The sequence below is a fragment of the Hetaerina americana genome, unplaced genomic scaffold (genome assembly GCF_022747635.1).
Source record: "Hetaerina americana unplaced genomic scaffold, ioHetAmer1.1.p SCAF_13, whole genome shotgun sequence".
In the NCBI taxonomy this organism is placed as follows: domain Eukaryota; kingdom Metazoa; phylum Arthropoda; class Insecta; order Odonata; family Calopterygidae; genus Hetaerina; species Hetaerina americana.
The window spans coordinates 5,053,827-5,080,961 of NW_027286403.1; the positions used below are offsets into that span (position 1 = coordinate 5,053,827).

The following is a 27,135-nucleotide window of genomic DNA, read 5'->3' on the forward strand; positions in this document are numbered from 1 at the left end:
CATGTACAATCATGAAAACTTAAGATGAAATGAAGAGGTTTTAAAGATTTTTCTCATTCAATAGTTTCCGAGGATCTCATTATTTTATTACATAATACAACTTCTATAGTTTTACAATAATCAACTTTTACTAAGTTGTCCTTAAAAACTTTTATGTATGCAATGGAATAGGATAGATAGGATAAAATAACCGGCAAAACATTCGGGTCAGGAAGAGATTTAAACGAGAAGAGAAAAAATTCCCTTATGTAATTTGGGATGATTCTTGGAGCAGGTGATGAGGGAAAATCAAAAAGCAAAGCAGTATATTCATTTAGGCCAGGTATGCGAACTTGGTCTCTTCTCCCAGATCACTCTTTGCTCTGACTTTGACAGAAAAGAGCAATGCCCTTTCGGTATGGGTACAGTAGCATATATTTTTCAAATTAATACCAACTTTATAACACCTGCAGACTTGAATCAATAAAAATACAGAACTTCTAAATGGCCAGCCACTCTGTATTCAGAATGATATTGTGGACTATGAAGGCTATTGTTGGAAATGGGCACTCTGCAGTAACAGTGACCAATTACTCAACTTTGGCCTAAATATTGAATTTACTTTCTATCTATATGATCTTTCTTTATGGCATATTCCACATCAATTCAATAAATGATCCAATAATACCCTATAAATTTTAGTTCAAGATTTCTTTCTCAATTGAAACCCATTCAAAACTGGTCTTTCCAACATCATCTAAATACTATAAAAATAAAATGTCATTTAGTACATTTCATAGGCTATTTTTCAATGACATTTGTCAATGCACTTCTTAACATCGTCCTTTCAGTGAAATCTAGTCCTTGCTCTGTATTCTCTCCTCCCTACTCCTTTAACCCTAAATGAAAATGTGTCAAATTGCTATCAAATTAAAAGTATATAAATAAATTAGTTCATTAATAACTCCAAAAACATCTCCAATACTTAAATGAGAAAAGTTACATAATTAACTAAAACATATCGTACTCAGTTTGTCAAAGAGTTTAACGTAATGATAAAATGCCATAAGCACATTGGGTTTTTTTGTAGTCATTCAAAATGTTTTTTTTTCAGTACTACCAGGTCTCCTCCTTTACGCTATTCCTCAGCATGTTGTAAAATGTAGGCCACGAGGAAAAAGGTTGCATTCGCAGAATAAAAGTAAATTTTGCAAAATTTCCTTTAAACAAAAAAAAAACTTGAATATTTAATGTGCTGAAGTTCAAAGTTTGATGCAATGTTTGAATTTCTTACAGAAAACTTTAGGTGTGAGTATTTGAGAAATTGAATTGTAAAAGTTTGATATATTTTAAACAATTGAATGTATTTGTAAACTTTATTTGAATTTTTTTAAATGTGCATGTCAACCTATTATCTATTGTAAAAGGTTTTTCTATCAATATTGGCACGTTTATAATTGTTAAATTGGTTCATTGAAAGCTTTTTAGACCTGCTGGAGATATTTTCAGTTGTTATTAGAATGTTCAAACTTTGGTTATTCACAAAATAAATTAAGGAAGATCACTTTTGGATGTGAATCGATTGGTAGAAAGTGTCCAAAAAAATCCAAAAAATTTATTTCAGTAATCACACACTTTATTTATTGAAGTTAAATGAAACGATCCTTCTTTCATAACCTTAGAGTCTTATATATAAGATGAGAAGTTAATTTCCCCAGGTGACTGTGAATGATTTTCTTCTGAGTTTGAAAGGATTCATTATCGTTCTTTAATTATCTATTATTCTCATTATTTCTCAGTAATATTTTTAAACATTTAAGACCATATTTTCCCTGGTTGAAATTTTCGTCAATAGGCACTCATTGCCAATATTTCCTTGCCTAAATATTTGACAAATATCTAATAGAGGGTGAGAACACTTTTAGGAAAATATATATACACACACACACACATTACTTTTGAAGGATGAATTTCATTATTTGTCGCTTAGTCCCTGTATATACAATACATTTCGATGAAGCAATTGGAATCCAAACCCAAAGGGATACAGATAATCCTCACCTTCCGAGTGCACTCAGATGAGCAGAAACCCACATTTGTGTACTGTTCCTGAAGGGGTGGTATGAAATGTAATGGTGTCACTGTAATGCCATTCACCAGAATTCCACCATCATACTTCCTCAAATGATCTGTGTAATGGATTCGCACACCAGAGCTGTCATGAACTGAGAAATGAAGCAAGCATGAGGACATTAGCAGGAAATACACTGGTGAATTTTTATTGATAAAATTATATTGACAAGGGGTTCCCTGTACAAATACTGCTGTTGGTATTGAATATTGACATTTAATTCCTGATAATTTCTACGCCAGTAAAGTGAATTGTACAAGTATTGGATTGAATTAAGGATTCCAACAAATTTTAGGATTCAATTTAGAGTCTCAGTTCAAAATTTCCAGAGCTACTTTTACTGCATTCAATTCTGAAAACATTCAAATTCAACTTATTCAAATCTTATTCCAATTTTAAAAGTCTTGAAGAATCAGTAGCTGCAATTATTTTTTAACAAAAATACAGCTGAAAAATATTATAATGTTAAAGCTGACCCTTTTTAATTAATAATTTCCCACAAAATAATCACAGATTAATTAAATAAAAGATTTTTTCTTTACTTGTGTTGTATTATTGATAAATTTATACTGACTTTTGTTAAATGATGGGTTATCATAATGAATTTCCAGCATGAAGTAAGTGACTGTCTCTTCTTCAGCCAAAGGAAGACCCACATGCTCAGGTAAGAACTCCCCTAGAAGGAAAACCCAGTCAATTAATTATATGGCCATGGACACATCCAGGGAACAGAAATCATTAGCACTGATTACATTTCTATGGGAGGCAGAGGCAATTTTATTTGATTGTCAAATGAACAACCCATTATAATGGCTAAAACGCAAAAGGTTTATTTGTTTTCTAATATGTAGGTAGCAGAAATCCTTGAAGAGAATTTTTTATCCTATAATTCTAGTTTTACGTGCTCATTATTCTAGCAATATTTGAGATCTTCATTGCCTCATCATAGGGGTGGAAGAGTATGCATTCATTTAAAAATTTCAATTCAAATGATGAGTTAACCACAATTAATTGAGAAACATAGCTAACCATCAAAGGGTATGCACATAAATTACCTAACTCATCATTCAGCAACAAGAATGCAAATGTAAACCATTTTGACAAAGCATGCTTTTCCTTTAAGACATAAAAAACTTATTTCAGGCTGTGTATTGGTCAAGGAATATTGCCACTGTAAAGGCAATGCACAATTATATTTCCTGAAAAATAGCATCTAATGACTGAAACATCATCATCATCAGTATTTCAATCCAAATATTGGTTTACTGCAGCCCTCCATTCTTCTCTCTTTAGTGTTAATTCCCGCACCCTCTGTTAGGTTCCCTGTTTTACATCCTTCTAAATTTGCCCTATGTACCTGTCTCTTGGCCTTACTTGCAGGATCTTCCCTTCAATTTTACCTTCTATTATGTTTATAACTAATCCATTGAGCCTCAAGGTAAGTCCAATCCATCTAGTTCTTCTTTGCCATAGAGCTCTCCATATGGTCCTTTCCTCTTCTACTCTTCTATATACTTCATCGTCCCTCACTTTGTCTGTCCATTTAATCTTCAGTATTCTCCTCCAGCACCATGTTTCAAATGTTTCTATTCTTTGTTGGTTCACTATTCCAATATTCCATGTCTCCAATCTGTAGAGTGCCATGCTCCACACAAATGTTTTAATGAATTGCTTCCTTATTTGCAATCTTATGTTCTTTGAACACGGTAGTTGCCTTTCTCAATGAACGCCTTCTTTGCTTGGGCTATTCTTTACTTGATGTCAGTCGAGCTTCTTCCATCCCAAGTTATACTGCTGCCCAAGTAGATGAAGGATTCCACTTGCTCTAGTTTCACTCCTCGAATTTTGATATCTGCATTCAGCTTCTCTCTTCAACACAAAAGGATTTCTGTTTTCTTCTTGTTGATGCTCATATTATAGTTCCAAAGTACTAGGTCCTTAGTATTCAGGCTTGCTTGCAGGTCCTCTCATATCTCTGCTACTACTGAGATGTGGTCTGTGGACTGCAGCATGTTAATTTCTTTGCCATTCATCTTGACTCCTTTGATTCCCAATTCTTGTGCTTCCTTCATTTCCTCTTCTAGATATATGTTGAATAGTGCTGGCTAGAGGTTACACCCTTGTCGAACTCCTTTGTTTATTTTGGCTTCTATTTTCCTTCCGTTTTTATTTGCATGGTTGTTAGCTGATTCTTGTAGGGGTTATGGATTAATCTTCTGTCTTTGTAGTCCATTCCAAGCACTTCTAGTAGCTTGAACATTTTGTTCCATTCAATATTGTCAAAGGCCTTCTCCAGATCTATGAATGCCACATATTCGCATACATGCTTGTGTACATGGATCAATTTTTCAGCCAGTACCCTCAAACTGAGTATTGCCTCTCTTGCTCCTCGGTTTTTCCTGAATCCGAGTTGTTTTTCCGAGAGGGTTTCTTTTACCTTTCCTTCTAGTCCTTGGCTGATTATCTGAGTAAGTATTTTCGATGAATGAGAAGTCAGGCTCAATGTTCCTTGTTCTTTGCATTTATCTGTTTCTTCGGTACTGCAATCATTACACTCTTCTTGAAGTCCTCAGGCAGTCTTCCACTCTCATAGATATCTTTCATCATTTCAAATGGGGTATCCTGTGCATTGGCCCGGAGTGCTTTGATAATTTCTCCGTTTATTTTATCAACTCCATGTGCCTTGTGGTTCTTCAGGTCTTTCACGGCAGGGTTGAATTCACTTCTCAGTATCTCTGGGCCCTGTTCGTCTTCTTCTATCACACTTTCTTCTTTAAGCAAGACACCTTCAAGTGACTCAAGCCCTTGATAGAGATCTTCAATGTATTCTTTCCATCTCTTTCCAATGTCTTCATCTTCTGTCAGTATCTTTCCATTAGCATCTTGGACATTGTGGGATTTTGTTTTTCTTACTCCAAATTGTGTCTTCACCAGTTTATAAACAGTTTCACTGTTTCCCTTCCTTTTGTTGAAACATAAGGAGGCAAAATAGTATTCAGGTAGGCAGGTGGTAATGGGTTAAAAGAAGCCTGCCCACATAGCAGCTAAATCTAGAAGATCTAGGGCAGGCATAGGAGTATTAGCAATCCTCCTGCATGTAAAGGCTCTCCATTTGACCACTACACACCACTGCATGGAAACAAGCAGAATGTGAGCAAATTTATAAAGGTATGGAAATGCCTTTATCTCATAAGATTTCTATGTGAATCTTTTAAGTGTTCATTAAATTCACTTGAAGGATAATGGTGAAATTAAGAGAATATTATATCTCATTACTCAGGCTAAATCATGAAAAATGTCTGTGATAAAAGTTATCATCAAAGAGTTGAACTCTTCCTACCTTGAGAACCAATGCCCCACGCAACCACTGGAGTGATGCAAGTTTCCCATTCATGTGGCATCCTGGGAGAATAGCAAGCAGCTCCACTTTGATGAACATGCCTCTCAAAGATCATTTCTGGCGTGCGAGTACTTTGCTTGGGTATGGTGCATTCATAAAAGAGCATGTGGTGTACATGTCGCTCATTTCCTGGCTGGAGAATTGGTGTGTACTGCCAAGGGAGAGATTAGTCCTCATGAGTGAAGTTCATTTATGAATGACTGATAAAGGTGATTTCCATTCTTTAGCATGTACAATTACAGATGATATTATTTTTTAAAATTGGACTTAAATAATAGAGGAAACCAATGGAAGGTTAAGATTATATGTAATTTGCTCTATAAACCCGCAAAGTATTTTAATCATATATATCCAAAAGAAGTTGATTATCATTATATGAATTAATGCTAACATGCAACTCTAACTATTAATTCAAATGCAAGTGATTTAAGTAGACCTCGGGTGCATACAAGCATTAATTCAACATTCATCAAATAAATAAAGCAAGGCATCACGCAATTCATCATCTTGGAACTTCCAAAATTATATTTTCTGTGTATATGCTTTTTCAACCAATATTAGTATCATGCAACTTAACATCGGCTTGAAGTATAAGAAATTTATAATAATTGTTTAAATTCACAATATTTATTGAAATAACCTTTACTTTAATTTGTTTAGCAATTAGAATTGAAATTTTCTGTTAAAATCCAAAAGAACTCACCCCAATCATGTGGTGTTTCTTCTTGAGTGCTGGAGCCTTAAATATTTTACACCAATAGAGTGTATCCATATCACCAGGGATAACTACCTAGATTGATAAAAAGAAAACCCTTTGACCAGAACTGTTCATTTGAATTAGCTCAGAGCACCCCAAATTGCCATTCATATTTATATAATAGATAGAAAATAAGACTTGCAGTGCACCAATTATAAAACTGGATTTTAAATAAATTGGTTCTAATTCTTTTCTGAAGCAATAAAAAACTTCATTTACTAAATGCATTCAGGGACAAGATAATGCCAGCAATATTGTTTCGTCTAATGAATATGAATTCTCAGCTGAAAATTAAAGTTCACATAAAATCAATTCGTCAACTATTTGTAGGAACCAATTAGGTGCTTCTAATACAAATGTGAACTTGTTATAATTCAGTAGTACACAATTTGATGACAGTGCTGATTGCAAAATGACCCATATGTCGATGAACTCAAATAAATATAGCTACTGTAAATGTTTTCCCATGAGAGTTTTCAATATTTGGTGTCAAAATTATATGAGGACATCTATTTAGCTTTTAACTTACACTATCCATCTTGACATCCCAGTAGTTTTCACTTGTCCTCCCAGGAGATGGCATGTAGGAAGGGGGACTTTGTAGGTGGACACTTTTAACTCCACGATTTTGACTACCATGCCATACCAGCTCTCCTTCCACTGGATCTTCATCGTGATAAGCCCAAATCATTCGAACCGTGTCACTCTGTGCCAAAAAAATCCAAGAGTCACACATGTTAAATAAAAGCTAGTTGTATCCCACAATATCGGGAAAAAGGAGTTTTAGGGTGATAGCATAACTTCCAGAATGCAGAGGTCAATGACTAATTTCTCTGGGAAATATTATCCATTAATTTCCAACAAAGTGTGGCTCCTTCAAAGATCAATGAGCAGAGGTGAAGGGGAATAGATGAGGGCAATTTGAGCACCTTAGCTTAATGTTTTCCTTCACAATTTGAGGTTATTAAGTTGAGTCTCCTATCAGTAGTGCATTAATTATGGAAAGTTAATTGGATCATTTACTAAAGGTACCGGGATAAATCAGTGCAATTAACACTGAATACAAATAAAAATATCTTATTCAGTTAGCACTGAAAAAACTCATGTTGAATAAAATATAGACAAATTCCAAAGAAACTGCGGGAGATGCTGCAACAGTAACTTTTAACGGAATCATCCGCTAATATGCATTTCAATGCAACAATTTCAGAGTGTAAAAATAATTTGCCTTGACCAGGATCCGAATCCATATCCCTCAATGTCCGGTTGAGTGCTTTAGCCAGTTAAGCTTTCGAGGCATCCTCCGAATGACTTTTACACTCTGAAATTGTTGCATTAAAATATAGACAGGTGAAGGAGCACAACACATTTCTGTACCTTGTCCATTCATTAATTGTTTCTTTTTTTGCTGGAATACTAAAGTTTAATATGATGCAACTTTTGAATTCTTGTGGCTAAAAAAATGCATCTATGAATAAATATATATAGTTTATTATTATTTCCCTGAAATAGCTGTATAAACAACTTTTATTATTTCTCATGATGTAAAAAATAATCATACCTGTCCATATTTATATTATATATAAGTTATAATATATAAGTTATATATATATATATATATATATATATATATATATATATATATATATATATATATATATATATATATACATACATACATATATAAGTTATATGTAAGGCATATAGCACGTAAATGTTAATTGATAAACAGTGCCAAGAACATAGGGATGCTTACTAATGGTATGCCAATTGAAATATAGATCGCATACACTGATGAATTAATGCAGGTGCGTTCATGAGACAAGAGTGGGATGGTTTTCAGGGAGGGAGTGGCCTTACCCCAAGTGGCATGTCCTCTCCTTCCGGCCCACATGTGACCCAAGCCCTTCGAAAGCGAATAACAGTGTGAGTGTCATTCTGATACCCACTTTCGAGGATGTAATCTTGCTGAGAGTCCTGCAATGGAGCAGCATTGCGTGTGGCGTAGCTGTCCTGGAAAAGAGAGGGAACTTTTAAGCAAGAAGTTCTGCGATTACATCCAAAAATAGTCATGAAAATGTTGCAAAACAAAATAATCAATTTCACATATGTGCACAGGTCACCAATATTAATAAAATCACGGAGAGGAAATTATGTCGCATCTATACTTTAATGTGGAGTTATATTTTATTTCAATCACATTATTTTGCCCTTTATGCACCACATATTAAACTTCCCCCCCCCCCGCAGGTTTCTCCATGGTCTCTCCTACCATAGGTATCAAATGCTCAATTTGGAACTGGTTACCTTTGGGTCAGGACACCTCACCTCCAACCGGCTGAATTCGAAAAGGAACCGTCAAAGTAAAATATTCAGATATTTTTGCATATATTCAAGGAAATTGAAGAAAAAAAATTAACCTAAGGATTGGCTGGATGTGTGAGGGTAGAGCTCATATCGTACTAAGCCTATTCAAGGCATGCAACGATCATTTTTTCAACGTGTGGGGAGAAGTCTCAAGAGAAGTTGGGTGTGTCCAAAGTTGTGACATGGGTTGGATTCGAGTCAGTAATTGAAATATCAATTGAGTTTGCTAAAAGTTGGCCACATGATACAAAAGTATTCAGTTAAAATATCCCATACATATACAGCCTATACTATAAGTATTTTTTTAACCCATCCTGTCATTTATGTAAAACTACCGCATTTCCCGGCGCATTAGACGCACTGCGATTTTTTCAGGTTAGAATCCACAAAAAATGCTTCCATCAGGCAGAAAAAGATCAAAATATTTTCATATTAACCTTTAATAAGAAGGAAATTGAATTGAGGCATTAAAAAATTAGCAGCTACATGTTTATTAACGTTTATCCATCATAGAATCCCAAAAATTCGTCATCACTGTAGCGTAATCATTTCCTCGGTTATTTTCACTTTATTCTTACACAGTGTCGTCTTAACTTTCATATAACTCATTGGTAATTTCACATTTTAAAAATAAATAATATCACATTTGACTTTCTACCAGGAATTTTTCAATTATAAACACTAGAAATTGACGGCTGTTTCATTCTTCCTATCGGTGCGACGTGCGTGCCTTTTAATCTTCCTCTCATATTCAAGTGATGAGGAGAAAAACATAATTAACTCTGGTTTGTAAAAAAATCTTTACCTAATGCAAACCTTATTTTGCTGTCCAATCCACTTTGACCATCTTGGCCCAAAAGACTCGCAGGATAGATGAATTGTCCTCCCTGCTCTAATTTTTGCCCTCCAATTTTAGCATTCCTTCCACTCAAAAACATCAATTTTGTTTTGCTTAAAGTGATTCTCATTCATACATAAATTAATTTTCTAATGTGCTCAGCAAAGCTGGTCACTATCGAGCTGACTGAATAACTAACGCTTGATCATCAGTAAATCTGATTTTATGGATTCCCCTCCTACTTCACCACTTCAACCCTTCCTATGCCTCCCTTACCATTATATCCACATATATACCGAAAAGGAAAGTTACTTAATAAATGCTCACCTCTTAGTTATTTTCTCGCAGATAATTAAAAAATTATTTTATAATATTTGTAACGGAAAATATAGATTTAAACCTGATGACTGCGGGAATAAAAGGGAGTCATTTCGTTATTCTTTAAAAGAAACATACGCAAATCAATCGGCGGGGAATTTAATTTCCCATATTTTTCTGGTCTTCTTTTACCGTGGACTTAAATTTTCATATATTTCGATGCACAAGTTGTAGTTAAGCCATTTTGCCACGGCGTTAAGGGTCCCACTCAAGCGCCCTGTACCTATATTTTTAGAGTGTATTTCGGGTTTGCTGCTCCTTTGGATAGGTTCCTCGAGTTTCATTAACCCCCCTCTAAAATTATTTAAGACACAGTAAAATTTGTTCACAATTAGATACATTTTTTTATTTACTCTTTAGATATGACTCATAATCGTCGCGTGATAAAACCGTAGTTTCTGCGGAAACTGCGGGCAATGTGTAACTCTGGATGATGACTATAGGATGAAGTCTTAAATATAAACAATAAAAATGAAGCTTTTATTTCCATTATTTTTAGTAAGAATTAAAGGTTTAGGGTGTCCCCAGCTATAGGGAAATGAGCATGGAATTGAAGCTAAAATCCAATACCATTTGGAATGCATTTAAAAATACTATCATGTCCATAAATCAAAAGCAAATAGAATATTTTCTCGCAATGTGTTTTATTTTCCCAATGAGTATTTTCAATTTCACAACACACATGCTACTAGATGTTTTCCAATTTACTTAAATACCTACCATGCCAAAAGAATATGCAAAAGGCATTTATTTAGGCGTATATTCAGTCAAAATACCTTGTCTAATGAGTGCATGCATTAAGAAATTGCTACGTTAAACTCCCACGCTTCTCGCGGTGCTTAAATTATATCAATCTTAATTCGATTGTATGCTAAACAGTATTGGGCAGGGGTCACGTGGACTACGATATCGGATCTTGACCTTTTCAAAGCAATTAAAAATCCGCTACATGAAAATTATTCGCTTTCATAAATAATAATATATTTTATGAATAAACTGATAGTATATAATCAAATTTTCCGTTTTTATTCTTTAAGGATTAAAATCTCTCTCCAGGGAGGATTTTTAGTCTCGGATAGTCTCATATCTCCAAGTCTCAATCTCCTACTCCCGTAAATGAAACGAGAAGACATTAATTATTTAGAAGATAATTATTGTGTGACAGTTACACGAACGTTAGACACATAAGTCAAATTCATTTTATCAAGCACTATGACTTATATTGATTTTATTTATATTATATTGTATTTCCCGAGCGAATCTGAGATTGAAAAGTGACCTTAAAAATAATTACCTTCCATCCACAGATTCACCAGATTTCCCTTCTGGTGATTAGCACTGCTTACACTACTACATGATTTCAACTATATGCAAGCACCAAAGACTCCATTCTTATTTATATGCCATTATTATTGATGCGATTAATATAATTTTATTAGATCCAATCCTATTTCAATTATTTCCATATCAAAAAAACCATGTTCTGATGGTTTAGAATGTTTATTCCACAATTTTTCTATATTTTACTTTAAACTTATCTCCATGAATTAATTTAATTGCAAATGGTAAAATAAAAAGAAACAAAAGTAATCTAATATTAGTTTAGGCCGAAAGTATATCAATGCATTGATGTTTTATACAAATAACAGTCATCACAGAGTTGAGCCTACAAAAAATAAGTTCGCTAAGACAGTTTGCCAATGTATTTCTATGCTGCCAATAACCTCCTATCCTCGTGTCTACTCGACGCGTTTCATGTACATGTAAGCTTTATTGAATCTCGTAGTAATCGCGTTGGAAAGCAGACGCACAAGGGTACCTTTCAAGTCGAACTTCGCAATTCGCCAGAGATTTTTCCCAACATTTCCTTTGTTTGATGATTAAACCCGCTCTGCTATACCACTGAATGGATATTCACCATTTCATCTGTAGATAGATGTGTAGTGATAATTCACCAATAATATCCCCAAAGCTAAGCTCAAAACTCGCCTTAATTATTCTAACAAAGGCATCCTAAGAGAACTAAGTCAAATGTTGGTGGAATTACTAAATATTTTCGTCTTAAAATGTGCACTAAGGGCGTTAAAAGAATTACTAATTTCAGTCCTTTCCAGAGCTCAGCGGCGGTCTCATTCTTGTAATGACAGTATTTCCTATTTTTTCAAGTAGAAGAAAACGACTGCACTCGCTGGCTGTTCTCTCGTTTTCCGCTTTTTATTAAGGGCTTCCTCTGTAGGACACAAAACTAATTTCATTGACAAACTCCGTGAGAAATTAAAATAATGTTCATGCATACTAGATTTCTGAAAATGACCGCGAAAATAAAATAAAACTGTTTGACTTTTGCCTATCGCCACAAAGCAGGAAATATGAGGTAGGATATTTACAAGCAGATTGGAAGCACCACTTGAAAGGTTCCTGGGCATTAATGAATTGAATATTTTATGAGGAAATCTGCTCTTCCCAAACTACGGAACTCCCCGCATTCATTCAATAATAAGGGTTTGCCCTCTGTTTCCTCGAATTCATAATTACCCTCCTGCTATCGATTTCAGAATCAACTATCAATTTGCATTCAAATTAAGTGCCACCATTTTTGTGTATTTTGGAAGACTCAATTCAGCGCATAGGAAATCGCAATAGGAAATCATCTTAGAGTCTTTTTCATCTCGTAGACAATCAACAACATCAGTATTCAATTTCACTTCCGATGCTTACTCAGAACAATTCGTCAAAATAAATGCGGCTCTCCTTGTGCCCCATGCATGAGTACAAATACCTAGCAAGAATTGGCCAACGTTTCACAGAAGAAAATTTAGTGAACCCTTTATTGAACACCAGTTTGTACACGGAAAAAGACCGCGGAGGTTGTGTGGTCGAGCCTACCCACGTCATCTCATTCTCCTGAACTCTTTTCGTTTGTCCGACTGCCTGGAGTCTTGGAACCTCTTGTTACACGCAGGCAGTTATAGTTTGGAGTACTTTCGGTTGCATGATTTCTTTCGCCGTTCGCAGCCTTATGCGATCACTACACTTTAGTTTCCAATTGTCTAATCTCTTATCGGCTGATGACAATATTTAAGAATCGAAAATATGTTGAAGATTAATGCAAGCGGAAACTTTTCCGACAGCAGAATGGAATTTATGCACTGAAAATCACGGATTAACAAATAATTCAATTGAACTTTGACTTTAAATCCAAAGCTGAACTACGCAAATCCACGTCGAAAGGTGTAGTACAAGGTGCATCATGAAATGTGACTCAGTGAGTTGTGAGCCAACTGGGGATGCTATTAGAAAGGGTATAAAGGTCTTGCAATTAATTTTTGTGTTGAGCGGATTCCAAATAAATAAGTACAAAGCTTTTAGAATTATCAAGGGTAACTGGTTATAAAAAATATTACTTATTTCCATGGTTTACCTTGTGGCTAACGCTAACCTACTGCCAATGCGACGTCTCCTTCCTTCCTACATCCTCCCGCCCTCCCCCTGTGCTAACCAACTTCCCAAGGAGCATTTATAGAATAAATTAAATTTAGTGCCAGTTTGTGATTTTAAAATCTTGGTTAGTCGCTTGAAACCTGGTTGAATTTACAGTTCATATCCAAGAAAATAAAATAGCCACGTCTCGGGCTCTCAACATTGTGAAGTTTGGTATGGGTTGTCAATATTAAATTCGGTTCAGTTCTAAATGAACAGTTTCCGCGATAAGGGTTGGCGATAAACTCGTCCACAGGCTACGCAGTCCCGTCACCGAATTATACAAGCATAACCATTCGACTTGACATTATGAGAGGATTAAATTATGAACATGGAAACCATTCCTTTGCAAATTCTTATTGAATATTATTTGGAGTCGCACTTGGCAGCGGGTAAAATTAAGTAAACATGACACACCTTCTTAATTATTATTTGGTGGGAAGTCTTTGAGTCAATGCGACACCACAATGGGCAATCGATAACGCCTGCCTCCTTGCTGGCCGGACGGTCAGAATCTGGAGACACTGAAATTATCATGGAAATTCGTCAGCGTGTAATTTGTCGGGGACTTTCGTGTGCCTTAGACTTGAGATCGCATCTCCCGGGAATAGATTCGCGGAGTGAAAAGGGAGAGAGAAGGACGAGCCCTTCCTTGTGCGGCGTAGCTGAGGATCCGCCCGACTGCAGAAGGCAGTTGACTGAGTCAGGAGTGAGCGTCCACTAATGGACGCTCCTCATGGATGTCCCTCCCACCGGAGGATTCCCACTAGGATCGCGGCCTCCCCCCTCCCTCCCCCCTACCAGGGCCCCAAGGCGGCGCCCCACCATCCGCAACCCGTGTTTGGCACGGCTTTTTGAGAACGGATCGTAGTGTACTCTTCCGCCGTCCGTCGACAGGTTCCCTCCGCGGGTCGGACGGCCCCTCGGCGGAAGGCGGAGTGCCGCCAAAGGGTTGAGATTCGACGAGGGCCGGTGAAATGGTTAATATTTATCAAGGGAATGGAGGGGGAGGGTCTATCGGTGGGCGGGGTGGGATGGAAGGGAGAGAAGGGGGAGGTCTCGACCCCTCCTTCGCAACCTCCTACGTCGTTTACCTTCGCCTGTGGGATCAGACAAGTCAACCATGGCACTTGGGACGAAATTCGAAGGAAGATTAGTGAAGTACTCGAAATTACACGTATTTTTTCAGGTTTTAAAGTCGCTTATCGAGCCGACCGGACCGAGAAATCTTCGCGTGACCGATGCTTTCTGGAGCGCGATGCCCGATAGACCTCCCCAACCCACCCACCCCTCGCGTCGCGCGCCGGGAGAGCCTGGGGGGGGGGCGTCCCCTCTGACCCCTCCGTCGCAAACCCCTCTGTCCTATCTCCGCGCACTCTGTCCTCAACACTCTTCCAGACACAGATTTACTGGTCATTATCGTGCCATTTCTCATTATGAACCGTCCATATGCTACGTCACATGTCCCATGCTACGTTCTTCTGAAAACCCCTTATTTCATGAGTAAACTTCGGATACGAAGTTTGAAAGCCTTCGTTAACGACGTCACGCCAGCTCCCTCTTTATCGACTTATTTTCAAAATTGAAACGATAATAGCAAGTGTACAGAAAATCAGGCGTAACATATGGACCGCTAAATGATTACTTAAGTACATGCGGGCACGAACAGTGAGGAAACTTGAATGTTGAAACCCAGTTTGGCTTGCCGACGAAAGCCAACAGTTAAAAGTATCACAGTTCACAAAATTATTGCATGTAAGATGTAAGAATGACTGACTGTCTATCGGTTCTTTGAATTAACCCAAGTACAGGCTGAGAGATGACTCCCCTGTACATTATTAAAAATTAAAGAGTTATCAGCGTGATGTCACACTCCCAGTAACATCTCTCCCGTTTCACGATTGGTGGCAAATAACCCAGTCCCACCCCCCCTCTCTCCACGCCGGTCTGACGTCTGCGGAATATTCCGCTGCATCGTATTTTAAATGGGTGTAAATCCATTTCTTAATTGCGTCTTCCCCCATCAACAACTTCACACGATTGCTCCTCCCACCTCGGAGGAGCCTTTCGCTTCCGTTACGTGGATTAGAAAAGGGTGCTCGGTGCTGGAGCGGCGTAGCTGTGGCACGTATGCCATTTTGATCACACCATAAACCAAGCAAGGCACGCCACGGCGCGAAATACGTTATTATCAGCTAATAAGCTGTCTGTGGTAGCTAAGCAGCATGGTTCCCGTTAAAAGGCTTATTAATTGGTTGTGCTTGACCTTCAGTTATAAAATAAGCAGTTCCTCCCGGTGGAAGAAAATTAGAATTCGGTCACTACTCGGGCACGCGATTAAGTCTCCGCGTGTGACGACGTTTTTCACATCGATACGCCCGGATTATGAAGTTCAAGTGTCCATGCCAGGCTTTGAATGATTCTCCCGCGAAAATCGTCATTAATTACCATTTTGGTCACTTTGTTGTGCTCGCGCTTATATCGTAGATTTCGAAGGTTCTAAAACTCAATTCCCAGTAACGTAACGAGTTTCTGGTGAAATTTCACGGGAAACCTTGAACGCTAACGAGTTAACTTTACTTTACTATGCCTAAATTCAAATCCATACCGAACTAAATGCCATGTTTCGTTTAGAATTCACTTTGTCCCTTCACCCATTCCTCTCGCCCCTTAATTTCACTCGTATTGCTGCTATTATTTCGAGTATTTATGTACTTTCTGCTCAAACGTAGTCGCACACGATTTATTTCTGAACCCCATTCCGAAATTTTATATTTACCGGAAATTAGGTAAATGTGGTCAGATTTACTTCTGTTCACAAAAGATGGAAATGAAATCTCCCCGTCTTTCGAACCGTATGTATTCTTAATAATAAAGGGAATCATTATGGCCTCATACTATCCGGGTGGGTTGGACCACAAAGGTAAGATAAGGGAGATAAGATTTCAGTAAAGATACATATAAACATTCGTTATTGGACTACCAGGAATCATAATCGCAAGAATTCAAAGTCATAATAGAAATAGTAAAGACATTCGCATTGCAAGCGAGGACAAGATTCAACCCTACGTAGACATCTAGTACATTCGTAGGTGCATGTGCATGTTCATGTTTGTTGCTAGCATATGTATTTGCATGCTCGTAAGTTAAAATGGATTTTGCATGAATATATACGTCTGTGTGGGTGTGAATTGGAATGGTTTTGTTAGTTTTGCATGTGGTTTTATTCTGTTTTACGGCTGGTGTCCTAACACCCCCCGCCACACGCCCTTGCGGTGGCTTGCGGGGTATTGTGCGGATTTAGATGTAAACATTCCTTGAAAAATCTAATATGATTCGCACGAACACATGAATGAGTGTTATTGCTGGTGTTTGGCGTTAATTGAGGAAAAAGTCGTTAGGTAAAACTATTCGATGAACAACTCTATGCGTATTCCAGAACATAATTCATGATTACGAGATTTCAACATCATCAAGTCAGTGCCAAAGTCGTCAGGCACCATTCACAAAATTCGTCAGCAGCAGTGAGTGAGTGCCACATCCGCTATCAAATCCCAAATCCCCGCCTGCTTGCCCTACGCGTGAGTCGGTTCCACTCGGCTGTGTCAACTTTCAAAGGCCATAAACGCGATGGTTTCCCCGACGGACCAGAGGGCCAAGTTCTCACGAAGCACTTCGCTCTGCTCGAAAGGCGGCGTCGAGGGACGAAGGACGGGCACGCATTCTCGAGGCCGCGGAAACCACCTCCTTCCACATAATCGGACCCCCGAACGGCAGCCCCCCCTCCCCATTCATCCTCCCCAACTCCCTCGGTCAGTCATGCATTCGCATTCATGATCATCCAAACTTTGAAGAAGAGGTTCCCAGATAAATCCACAATGCGCTTCAAAATAAATGAAGGAACGCCACTAAAATTGAGACTGGCCAAATCTCATAGTTTGGCTTGAGGCAATTATAAAAAAAATAGTCAAGTAGGGTTTAAGCCAATCAAAATGTAAGACACACAAATAATCCAAGAGTACTTACTGAGCAATCTCACATGCTCGTTAAAGTCGCAGTTAATGAATGCTCGGCTTCATCGTTGCGAACCGCCCTAATTCCGATACTCCCACGATGAATTTGATCGTAAGGTATTCCATGTGCAATATTGCACGATTGTCATCTTTTATTCCAACATCCTTGAACTTACTCTATTCCCAATTATCCGTCCTAATGGGTGAACGCAGAGAAGGCGTAAAATTAAGTTGATGACGATGTAAAAGGGGTGGAAAAATCAAAGAATATACGACACCCGTATTAAATCTGTGAAATTCTATCAAAGAAATCAATGCGCAATACAATGCTGAATTATGACATAAAGGGAATAAAATACACGAGAGAACGATCCACTTTCAAGTGATCTGTGTACTGCCGCATAAAAGTTGAGTGCTTGCAACTGTTGATACACTTAGGTAGTTGATACAACACTATGAACTCGAGGAAAACAATGCCACCACCTATGTCCTGGTAATTTCCAGAAAATTTATTGCTAATGATATGTTTAGATCTGTCTAGTTTATCTTTCTTTTTGAGATTTTTCATGAAGTCCAAAAATACGTGGCATTATAAGAGTTACACGGTTATGCATAATTCAAATATGTTTAATAATATTCATTATAAGTTACTTTAAATTTCTTTCTATTTATTTATAAGAGCAGAAAAATCACGGCAGGGTATAATTTATTGACTTCCAGTTCTTAAGAAAATTTGAATTTGGAGATATAATTTCTTTGAATTTATGTCACATTTCATATTGCCTGAAAACCACTTAAGCAAACTATTTATTTTGATGATGATGATGGAAGTATAGTGGCAATGATGAGAATGGAGTAAAATAAATTAGTGGCGTCATCAATTGCCTTATTACAAAATATTTCTTATGACAATAGATATTAATTGAATTTTTCGTATTAGAACAATAATGAAAAGCTTTGTGATCAAATAGTAACATCATAGTATACACAAATTTATTCGGCGTTTGAATTACCGATCAAGTAGACTGTCACAGGGTGCAGACGTTGCACTGTTGCTAAGTTAAACATTGTTTAATGTGTTAAAATGTTAACCATTGTTGATGTTAAAAATGAGTCAATAGTGTATTGTGATTTGGTGAGAATATAGTCGAACTGAATGACAGGGCTAAGGGTGAGCTGAAATTGATGAAAGTGGCATCTTGAGATTAGTTAGGATTCTTATCCATTACATCAATCGAACATTTGCCACATAACAATCACCTGCTGTAGTAACGCACAGTTTCGCCAAATGTTTACCACTGAGTTAATTTGTGGTTTTAAAATGCAATGCATTTCGATCAGAGCACCTCATCAGCGCCCCCTTACCTACGTTAACCACCCGCTCCTGCTTTCCTGCGAGTTTCACGTGACGGGTCGCACAGAAATATATTTTACTGATTAAGGGAAAGGTCCGAGGACAAACCCTCATTAAGCATTCAGCATCTCTGTTACAAATCAAGGCATCAAGGTGGTATAAAGAAACTGCACGACTCAGCTGACTTAATTTCGTTCTCAATCCACGAGCATTCTGATACTGAACAGATATTCTGGTCGAAGAAGTTAATGTTTTTTTGGGGCTTGGTTTTTAGCCATTTGAGGCTAAAACGCGCATTCAGGTACCTCATGAATGCGCGTGATGGTTAGAACTGGTTTACCCGAGGGCTTTTTGTTTATTTGACGAGAACACTATGTAACTGTTTAAACACAGTCACGTTCCATTAGCGTTTGATCGCCGTATAGCAGAATCTCTCCACCACAGAATCATTTCCTACGGCATGAAAGTCGTTCGCGGGTTAAAAAGAACTATGGGAAAATAGCCTCTATCGGCGTAATTTACGAGAAGGCTGGTGGTGACTATTAAGAGTAGCGCGAACGCGAACATTTTGAAGTGAAGCATGCAAAACAACTTGCCGAATTGCAACAACTTAAGTGCCGAACGTCGAGTCTTTGTTCAAGTTTTTTTCATTTGCCGAAGATTATTCGATTCTTCGATACAGTTTCATTCGAGAAACGCACCTCCCAATTTTTGAATTCAGTAGACTGGGATTCGACTAAAATTGCGAGAGAAGGAATATTAAATCTTCAAATAGCGTCGCAGAAGTTTCGCATGATCTCGCAATACTATATTTCTTTCTTCATTCGGAGCACTTGAGATATTTTTTAAATTGTCACGCCGAGAGCCCCCGTTGCACGTTCCCTCCGTTTCGGATTACGTCCACGGCAAAACCATTCGATGTCGGTTTGACTAATGAGTATTCGTTGAATTCGGAGCATAAATTGTATTCATTCATTGCACCCCGGGAACTCATAAAGACTGAATACGATATGCAAATTATTCAAGACAAATTTCCGCTCAGAGACTTCATATTATGTATGTACGAGTATGTGTTTGTTCGGTCATGTGGATTATCCATGGCAATTAAGACGATAGAGTGTGAAAATTGTCTACAAAAGCCATTCGTCATTAAGCGTCACTTTTTTCGTCCGTGGTTCATGGCTCCGCCTCCTGCCCTCCCCCCCCCCCACAATTCTCCGAGCCCCTCCCACCCCCCCCGCCTTTTGAAGTGACCCTCCGTGATTCCCGGCCCTTTTGAGCATCGCGTGCCGGGTACCGACCACCCTCCCACCAAATCCGCCCCCGACACCCACCCACACGCCACCGCGACAGCCAGCGACACTCTAATAGCCACCACCCACCTCTTCCCCCGAATCAAGACCCCCCACCCACCACTCCTCGGGACCCCCACCCTTGCCCACTTAGAGATCCCCCGGGGGGCGCGTGCTCTTGAGCAGAAAATACACACTCCCCCCCGCCTCCTTCCCATCCACCCCCACCTCTCAAAACCCCCAACCAACTCCGCCCCTCCCCCCTTCCCTTCCCCCAGGGTGTCGAGCTCGCCTCCTCGACCCGTGACCTCGGCGTGTGACAGCACAGCAAGGAAATAATTTTTTCACGAATAAAAAAAAACAAAATGACGGATAAAACTATCATTACTATTTTTAATAATAATTTTACTCCCCAAAGCATATAGACCTGTCTCCCTTTTTCATCGGATAGAAATAAAGCGAGCTATAACACCGCCAACTCTTCCGAAATCGATGAATTATTCATGAGGCTCAATTCGTATTGATTTGCATTAAAATGTGCGGTCGAAGGATTAGCTCCGTGAGATATAACGCTGAAGGACGTTACGGATTTATTTCACTCCCCAAATCCCGGGGTTATTTGCACGCTTCAATTTGAGGCCTCTTGACCACGGTAGAGTAAAATGAGGGTAAAATGTAAAGGGTGATTTACTGCCCCATGGGAGCAAATTTATCGCACTGTTTCTATGTATTATCGATTGCATTCAACGAAGAAGAAGAGTGATCGATCACCCGCAGTCACTATCGTGAAATGCCTCACCGATTTATCCAGAGAATTCATTAATTTCGACACTGATAAATTGGAGCAACCTATTTATTTGACAAAAATTAGCCCGATGCACCCACATACTATATTCCATTGAGATGAATGATAAAATCAGCCCCTCAGCATTAATTGTCATAAGAAATATACTAATTAGGCATGGCATCAATGAAATTATTTTCGCGCTTCCACAATCCCCATGGGCCCACGCAAAAAATTTTCAAATTGATAAAAAGTTATTTTAAAAGTATAAATCATCTACGCAGCTACCAACCCGAAGTACGGTTTGATAGGTCAGAGTAGAGTTCGCCTTGCAATAGGCTCAAAGACACATGAAATTCTCACATCAGTGTGGGGAGGGGGGTCAGATTCTTCCCCTGTGCCACCTATGATTTCCTGAGAGCCTATGGTTTGGTACACGTAAAATCACACAGCTCGGGTGAAACAGAGGGTGCCCAGAGAGGCGTACCCGGGAATCGAACTCCGGCCAGCCGGTCAGTAGTCCAACATTCTAACCCTGGACTACCGCTCCCCATAGTAAGATTACATAAGTGATAAAATATTGCTCCAATTTAATGTCAGTGACTACAGTTCCAATATGACAATCCACCCTCGCCTACATCTGATCAGCCATTTGATTTTCAAGATTTCTCGTGAGACTTTTAACATGAGAGACACATCATAACTCTCACGTCTGCGACATGGCACGAGACGTTTTGACGCAGGAAGCTCCCCAAAGAGCTAGGAGATAACTATAACGCCGGGTCGTTCGCCCGGCGTCGTCACTTCATGGAACGGGAGACAACTTTAAATTACTCCCAGAGGTGGGAGACCAATTATAATACGGGCCTAAAAATGAGGGAAGCAGCACAGACCCAATGGTCAGTTGAATTTAAAAAATCTAAACTGCTGACAGTTCTACCATATTGCAATTTATCCACGTATTAACCAACTAATTAAATAAGATTGCATCATTGACCAATGCCGCCTGGTATCTTGGCTTGCGAGATTTTTCCCACAGAACGAAGGCATGAGAGACTCGATACAGTCCCTATTAGCACTGTCGGACCGTCTCGAAGAGATTCGATAAGGCATTAGTCAGGATTAAGCATTGCTTCGGTATTGTAGAGCAAATAATTTAGAAATAAGAGCGCCGGCAGGTTGAAATGGGGACAAATGATAATCCAAAATGTTTTATTAAATATTAGAACATAGGGGTATTCCGCTTGTTCCTTTTAATGAAGTGGTCCTTTTTTCCTACACCCGTTCTCGGTAGGTTCAAAGGAGTTAACATATCAAGTCAAATTGTCGTTATAATTTATGCGAGCAATTTATAGGCTATGATACATGCTCTCCCCAACTACGGGCACTCGTGATCGAGGTAGGGATAACATTTTCTAAGCCAATTTAGGTGAAAATGGATAATAAGAAGAAGACGTGTCAATGTGAATGAAAATACAAAAAGATCTTAGGAGAATATTAGTATTCACCACAGGGAAAGATCATAAAAAAACAATCACAGAGTAACACGAGGAGAGCTGTAATTGTTTTACAAATAACGTTAGGCTACACCTAACTTTTTTTCCCACCACAGCGAGGTTCTGACTTATTTTATTTTCTTCATTTTTGAATGAAGTGAGTGTCAGTGCTATAGATGTAAACAATAACGCGTTGAATAAAGTGAATCATATTTTATCGGAGTGAAAGTTTCAAAAGGTATTCCATAATAATAATAAATGTGAGTTCCCCGTTGAAATCAAGCAAGCATAATGTCGGGGAAAAATATATGTAGTACTTAACCACCTAAGTTTAAAATATAAATTCATTGAATGTGATCATCACCTAATCATAAGCACAGGCGCAGGCGTTATTTATGAAACTGAAGACTGATTATCCACTAAAATTGCCAAAATTCTTTCCCGTTCTCAGAAGTGACAAAGTCAATAAAATGGGGGGGGGGTGTGTTTATAGCAGTTTAGAGTTCTTGCTTCAGCTAGGCTGACATAGTTGCAAATGATAGCCTAAAAACTGTTTGTTGTTCAATTACCATAAATGTCCTACATCCAAAAGAATCTATGTGTACGTATTTTACAGTCCACCGGATACTAGCGTTAATAAATATTAGAAGCAGACAAGTTAATCGAAATCCTCTCATCCCAATGCAATGAATGAGACATAATAATAAGTGTACATTTAAATGTTCAATGTATTAATTGGAAAATATTTAGTTTAAAACAGGGTTAAAGACACAGATACCTGAGAGACATTTTAACATTCTTTTACTCCGAACTCTTTAAATCATCTGGAAACCTCACCAATTAATGGTAATAAAGTTCCTGATTTATTACCAAAATTCCTGATTTATTACCAACGAATATACCCGAAAAGGACTTAAATATGAATCTCAAAGCAATTGGCGACTACAGTGTTGGAAGTGCTAATTTTTCCCTAAATGAAATCAGAACTATGAAGCTAAAAAAATGCTTGCTTGAAAACGGGGACTATAATGACTTGAAATTTGTGTCACAGTGTTATATCATTATTTATATCAAAGATAGCATACTACGAAATACGCCAAGATGAAAGCTATATGGAATGATATCTCTAGTTACCAACGGAATGGGATTGTTTGCGATTGTAAGATGTCACGCGCGAGGGAAAGGAAAGAATTTCGAAAAGCGTATTCAAATTTAAAATGGCAGAAAATTTAAACGAGGATCCAAAACACATTGGTCCTATGTCAAGATCAGGGAAATGAGTCTACAACTAACTTACCCAAAAACGATAAAAGTGAGAGTAACGAGCAGTTCAGAAAAAGCAAGCTTATTAAAATTCTTCTTTCAATGCGTTTTTTTTTCCAAAGTTGCACCGAATGTCTCCGATAGCTTACTTAATCAACTACCCCATCCGATATCCGGAATTGAAATTTCACTTGGTCGATAAGAAAGTTGGTTGGAAAATATGAACCCAAAACATCTTCCGGCCCCGATCAAATATCAGCTCCAATACTCAAGGGACTTGCTCCGGAAATTACGGCGTATCTAGAGATCACATTTAAGAAGTCCCTAATAGATCGCAAGGTTCCAAGTAACTGAAAAATAGCTAATATAACAAGGATATTTAAAGGTGGATACGGGGAGAAACAGACCTATTTTCCTAACATCCATATTCAACAGACCACCGAAGATTATAATTGTTAGTTAGATGGTGAGGAGTACCTCGATAGCCAAGAGTTAATGTTGAAAACCCAGCACAGTTTCCAAAACGGGAAATCATGCGAGACAACTTGCACTTATCGCTCAAGATATTTTGGGTTCAGGTGAAAATAATTTTCTAGTGGACATGATTTTTCTAGACTTTGAAGAAGCCTTCTACAAAGTACCTCATGGTAAACTACTCAAAAAGTCTATCTACAGGTATATCTATGTCATAGATAACAATATCCTGGGCTGGGTTAAACATTTTATGAATGGTCGGGTACAAAGAGTAGTCATAGATGGTCTAAGCTCTAATGCAGTAGAATTAACTTCAGGTGTTCCCCAGGGAAGTATTATTGCACCACTTTTATTCCTTCTTTTCGTTAACAAACATTGACTCAATGATTTTTGGTAGAGTACGCTTATTTTCAGATGACGGAGAGTAAAACAGAGACACCCGCAGTCCTGAGGATAAAGCAGCTATCACAAATAACCTTAATGTAATGCATCGTGGCACTTGGCAATAAGAATAACACTTAATAAAGTATGCGATCAAGCTTTTTTTTAATAAGAGTAGTTTCCTCCTAAACGCCTACAGAATCAGGAATATCTAAATAGAAAGTATATACTAGATAATTACTAAGGTGCTAACATTATTAAAGTTCTCTTCTGAGGGAAAAATAGATAAATATGTGGAAAAGCTAGTAAAAAATGAGTAGTTATGAGAAAGACATTCGGGAAATGTGTTGAAAAGGTTAAAGAGCAATTATCTCTTTCGTTAGTTGGACATTTATGATATGCCGCGGGTATATGGGATCCTCATGAATTTTGATTGATTGCCGAATTGGATCGCGTGCAGCGTAGAGGAACCAGAATTGTAAAACGTTGTTATGATATACTTAGTAGCGATTCTAGAGTATTGGAGGAACTAGGCTGGGAACCACTCACGGAAATCTCTTGCATAAATTGGATGCAGTCTCTGTAGTGATGATGTTAATAACGTATTATTATTACTACGATAGGAGAGATCATGAGAATAAGATTGGAGGCCAAGTGTAGAACCGACAGAATTAAGATGCATATTTTCCCACGAAGGTCAGGGGATCAGAATCATGGCAAATGGCCGTGCTTAGGGTAAACAAATATTTTTATTTTTTATCTCAGTATCTTGGTATACGGTCATTGTTTCATCTATAAGTTAAGTATATTGTCCTTTTTACTAGCAGAGATCGTCTCGAATGTATACAGAAGTATTTAACGCTTATCGCACAGTAGTGCATGGATCTGTAGTCCACACTAAATCCAACAGATCTACAAAAAATACGAACTCAGAATAAAAAACCTCGATGAAAAACGGAAGCAACCGCGATTTAGAAGTAAATACTAAGAATTTTCAACTTGGTACTGACATAAGTTGACGAATGTGCAGAAAGACATCAAACTGTACTACTTAAAAGTTGCTAGTGGTCAGGTACATTAACTGAAAAAGAGGCACTTGGATGCAAAGGTGTAATTTTTCATTCCTAAAGGAAAAATAATAATAATTTCAATACGGGTATTGATTATTCCATGAAAAATGGTCTTCGGGAATTGGCTGTCGTTCTTTAAAAAGGAAGTAGCCTTGTTAAATCTGTACATTTAATGGAAACTTCAAAAATAAATCATATTCCCAAGTTACATTTTAATAAAATCATATGAATAGCTATTGCTGGATCACCCTTATTCCAATACTCACGCAGAACAACAAGGGGAAGCGAATTCTTACCGTGAGTCGAAAAAGCATTAGACTAAAGGAATTGAGTACGAAAATGGACGCTGATAAATTTTAAATATACGTATAAGTCTTGTTTACCAGGCTTTTTAGAGTCATACACACTCACGCATTTAATTGGGAACTCAAAACAAATTTGAAATAACCATGTAGTGCGTCTAAAAATACATTGCGTCATTTTATGTAGAATGCTATTAAAAGGAATACAACAACTGAGTTTTGTTATTCACTTTCTCTTCCCTGGTGGCTCAAATATTTCTTCTATCCATCATTCTCTTTGTTTATCACCAAGTTCTTGCTGATAGCATCCTGCGATGCAAACTTCTCTAAAAAGTGCGGGACATATTAGGCCATACCGCCACTATAACGTCTTTGAGCGGATTTCCCTGGGCTTATTTGCACCTGCACCTGTTGATGGTGGTTTAGCAAGTGAACAGCTGAAGTCATCACCAGTACGACTTGTCTCTCCTCGTCTGAGAAGAGACTAACGTGGGCCTATGAGACTACCGAACTTCTGTCCGCCCCGATGCCTGAGCATTACACACAAGTTCCTGATTCGCAGGTACGAGCACTGCTTTTAGGCACTATTCACGTAATGGCGATGATCCCTTTCCACCAAATGAAGAACCACGCGTATTAAAAGTCCTTTGCGGTCTGCTCCAATGGTGTGACTCGAGTGGGAAGCCACTTGTACCGTCACGCTACCGGGAAAAAGAAGAAATTCGTCTCGCCTTCCCACCGGAACGACGCCGGGTGAATGAGTTTGTCAGAGGCAGCCGCCGCCGTGACTTTTGATGAAGGTGAAGGGTGCACCAGATGGTGGGTCCCTCCCACTGAACACTGAACGGCCCGTTGCGTCGAGGCGAGAGCCGCCCAGACGCTGGAGGCCGCTGACCAATTCCTTCACTCTTTCATGGGCGATCAATTTCGCCCAATCACCTAAGCTTCCGCGATATACGAGGTCTGTCCAGAAAGTAACCTCCGTTATGCTATAAAATATGCACTGAAATAGATGTAGAACATTTATTATTTTCATCTCAAAACTTCATATCTCTACTATATTTTATACATATTCGCCGAACGGCTTTAAAAGTTTTTCCATTACTCTGGGCTAGTTTTTAAATTCCTTCAGCATACAATTCTGCCGCCTGAGATAGCAGCCAACCGATGACGGCATCTTGAAGTTACTCGTCGAGACGAGTATAAAGCATGTAGTAGACCCACATTTCATTCGTGTTTCCATGCAATAGAGTCGCAGAAATCGGCGGAAAACTTTCTAAAGATTTAATATATCGTAAAACGCCCGTTTTTACCAATTTTTCGTCAATTTTCAGGTGCAGTACATTGTTCACCACTGCCGGGCGGCCACTTCTGTT

The 27,135-nt window shown here is 38.3% G+C and overlaps 1 protein-coding gene across 1 annotated transcript in view; it reads right to left on the bottom strand.

Moving 5' to 3' along the window:
* Positions 1–27,135, bottom strand: part of LOC139686142 (MOXD1 homolog 1-like) — an 85,998-nt gene that overhangs the window by 9,790 nt on the left and 49,073 nt on the right. Inside the window, exons 2-7 of the mRNA XM_071583322.1 lie at positions 8,128–8,280; positions 6,797–6,973; positions 6,214–6,300; positions 5,451–5,661; positions 2,685–2,786; positions 2,041–2,204 (exon numbers count right to left, since the gene is read on the bottom strand). Coding sequence (XP_071439423.1) covers positions 2,041–2,204; positions 2,685–2,786; positions 5,451–5,661; positions 6,214–6,300; positions 6,797–6,973; positions 8,128–8,280 — 894 coding nt within the window. The remainder of the gene's footprint in view (positions 1–2,040; positions 2,205–2,684; positions 2,787–5,450; positions 5,662–6,213; positions 6,301–6,796; positions 6,974–8,127; positions 8,281–27,135) is intronic.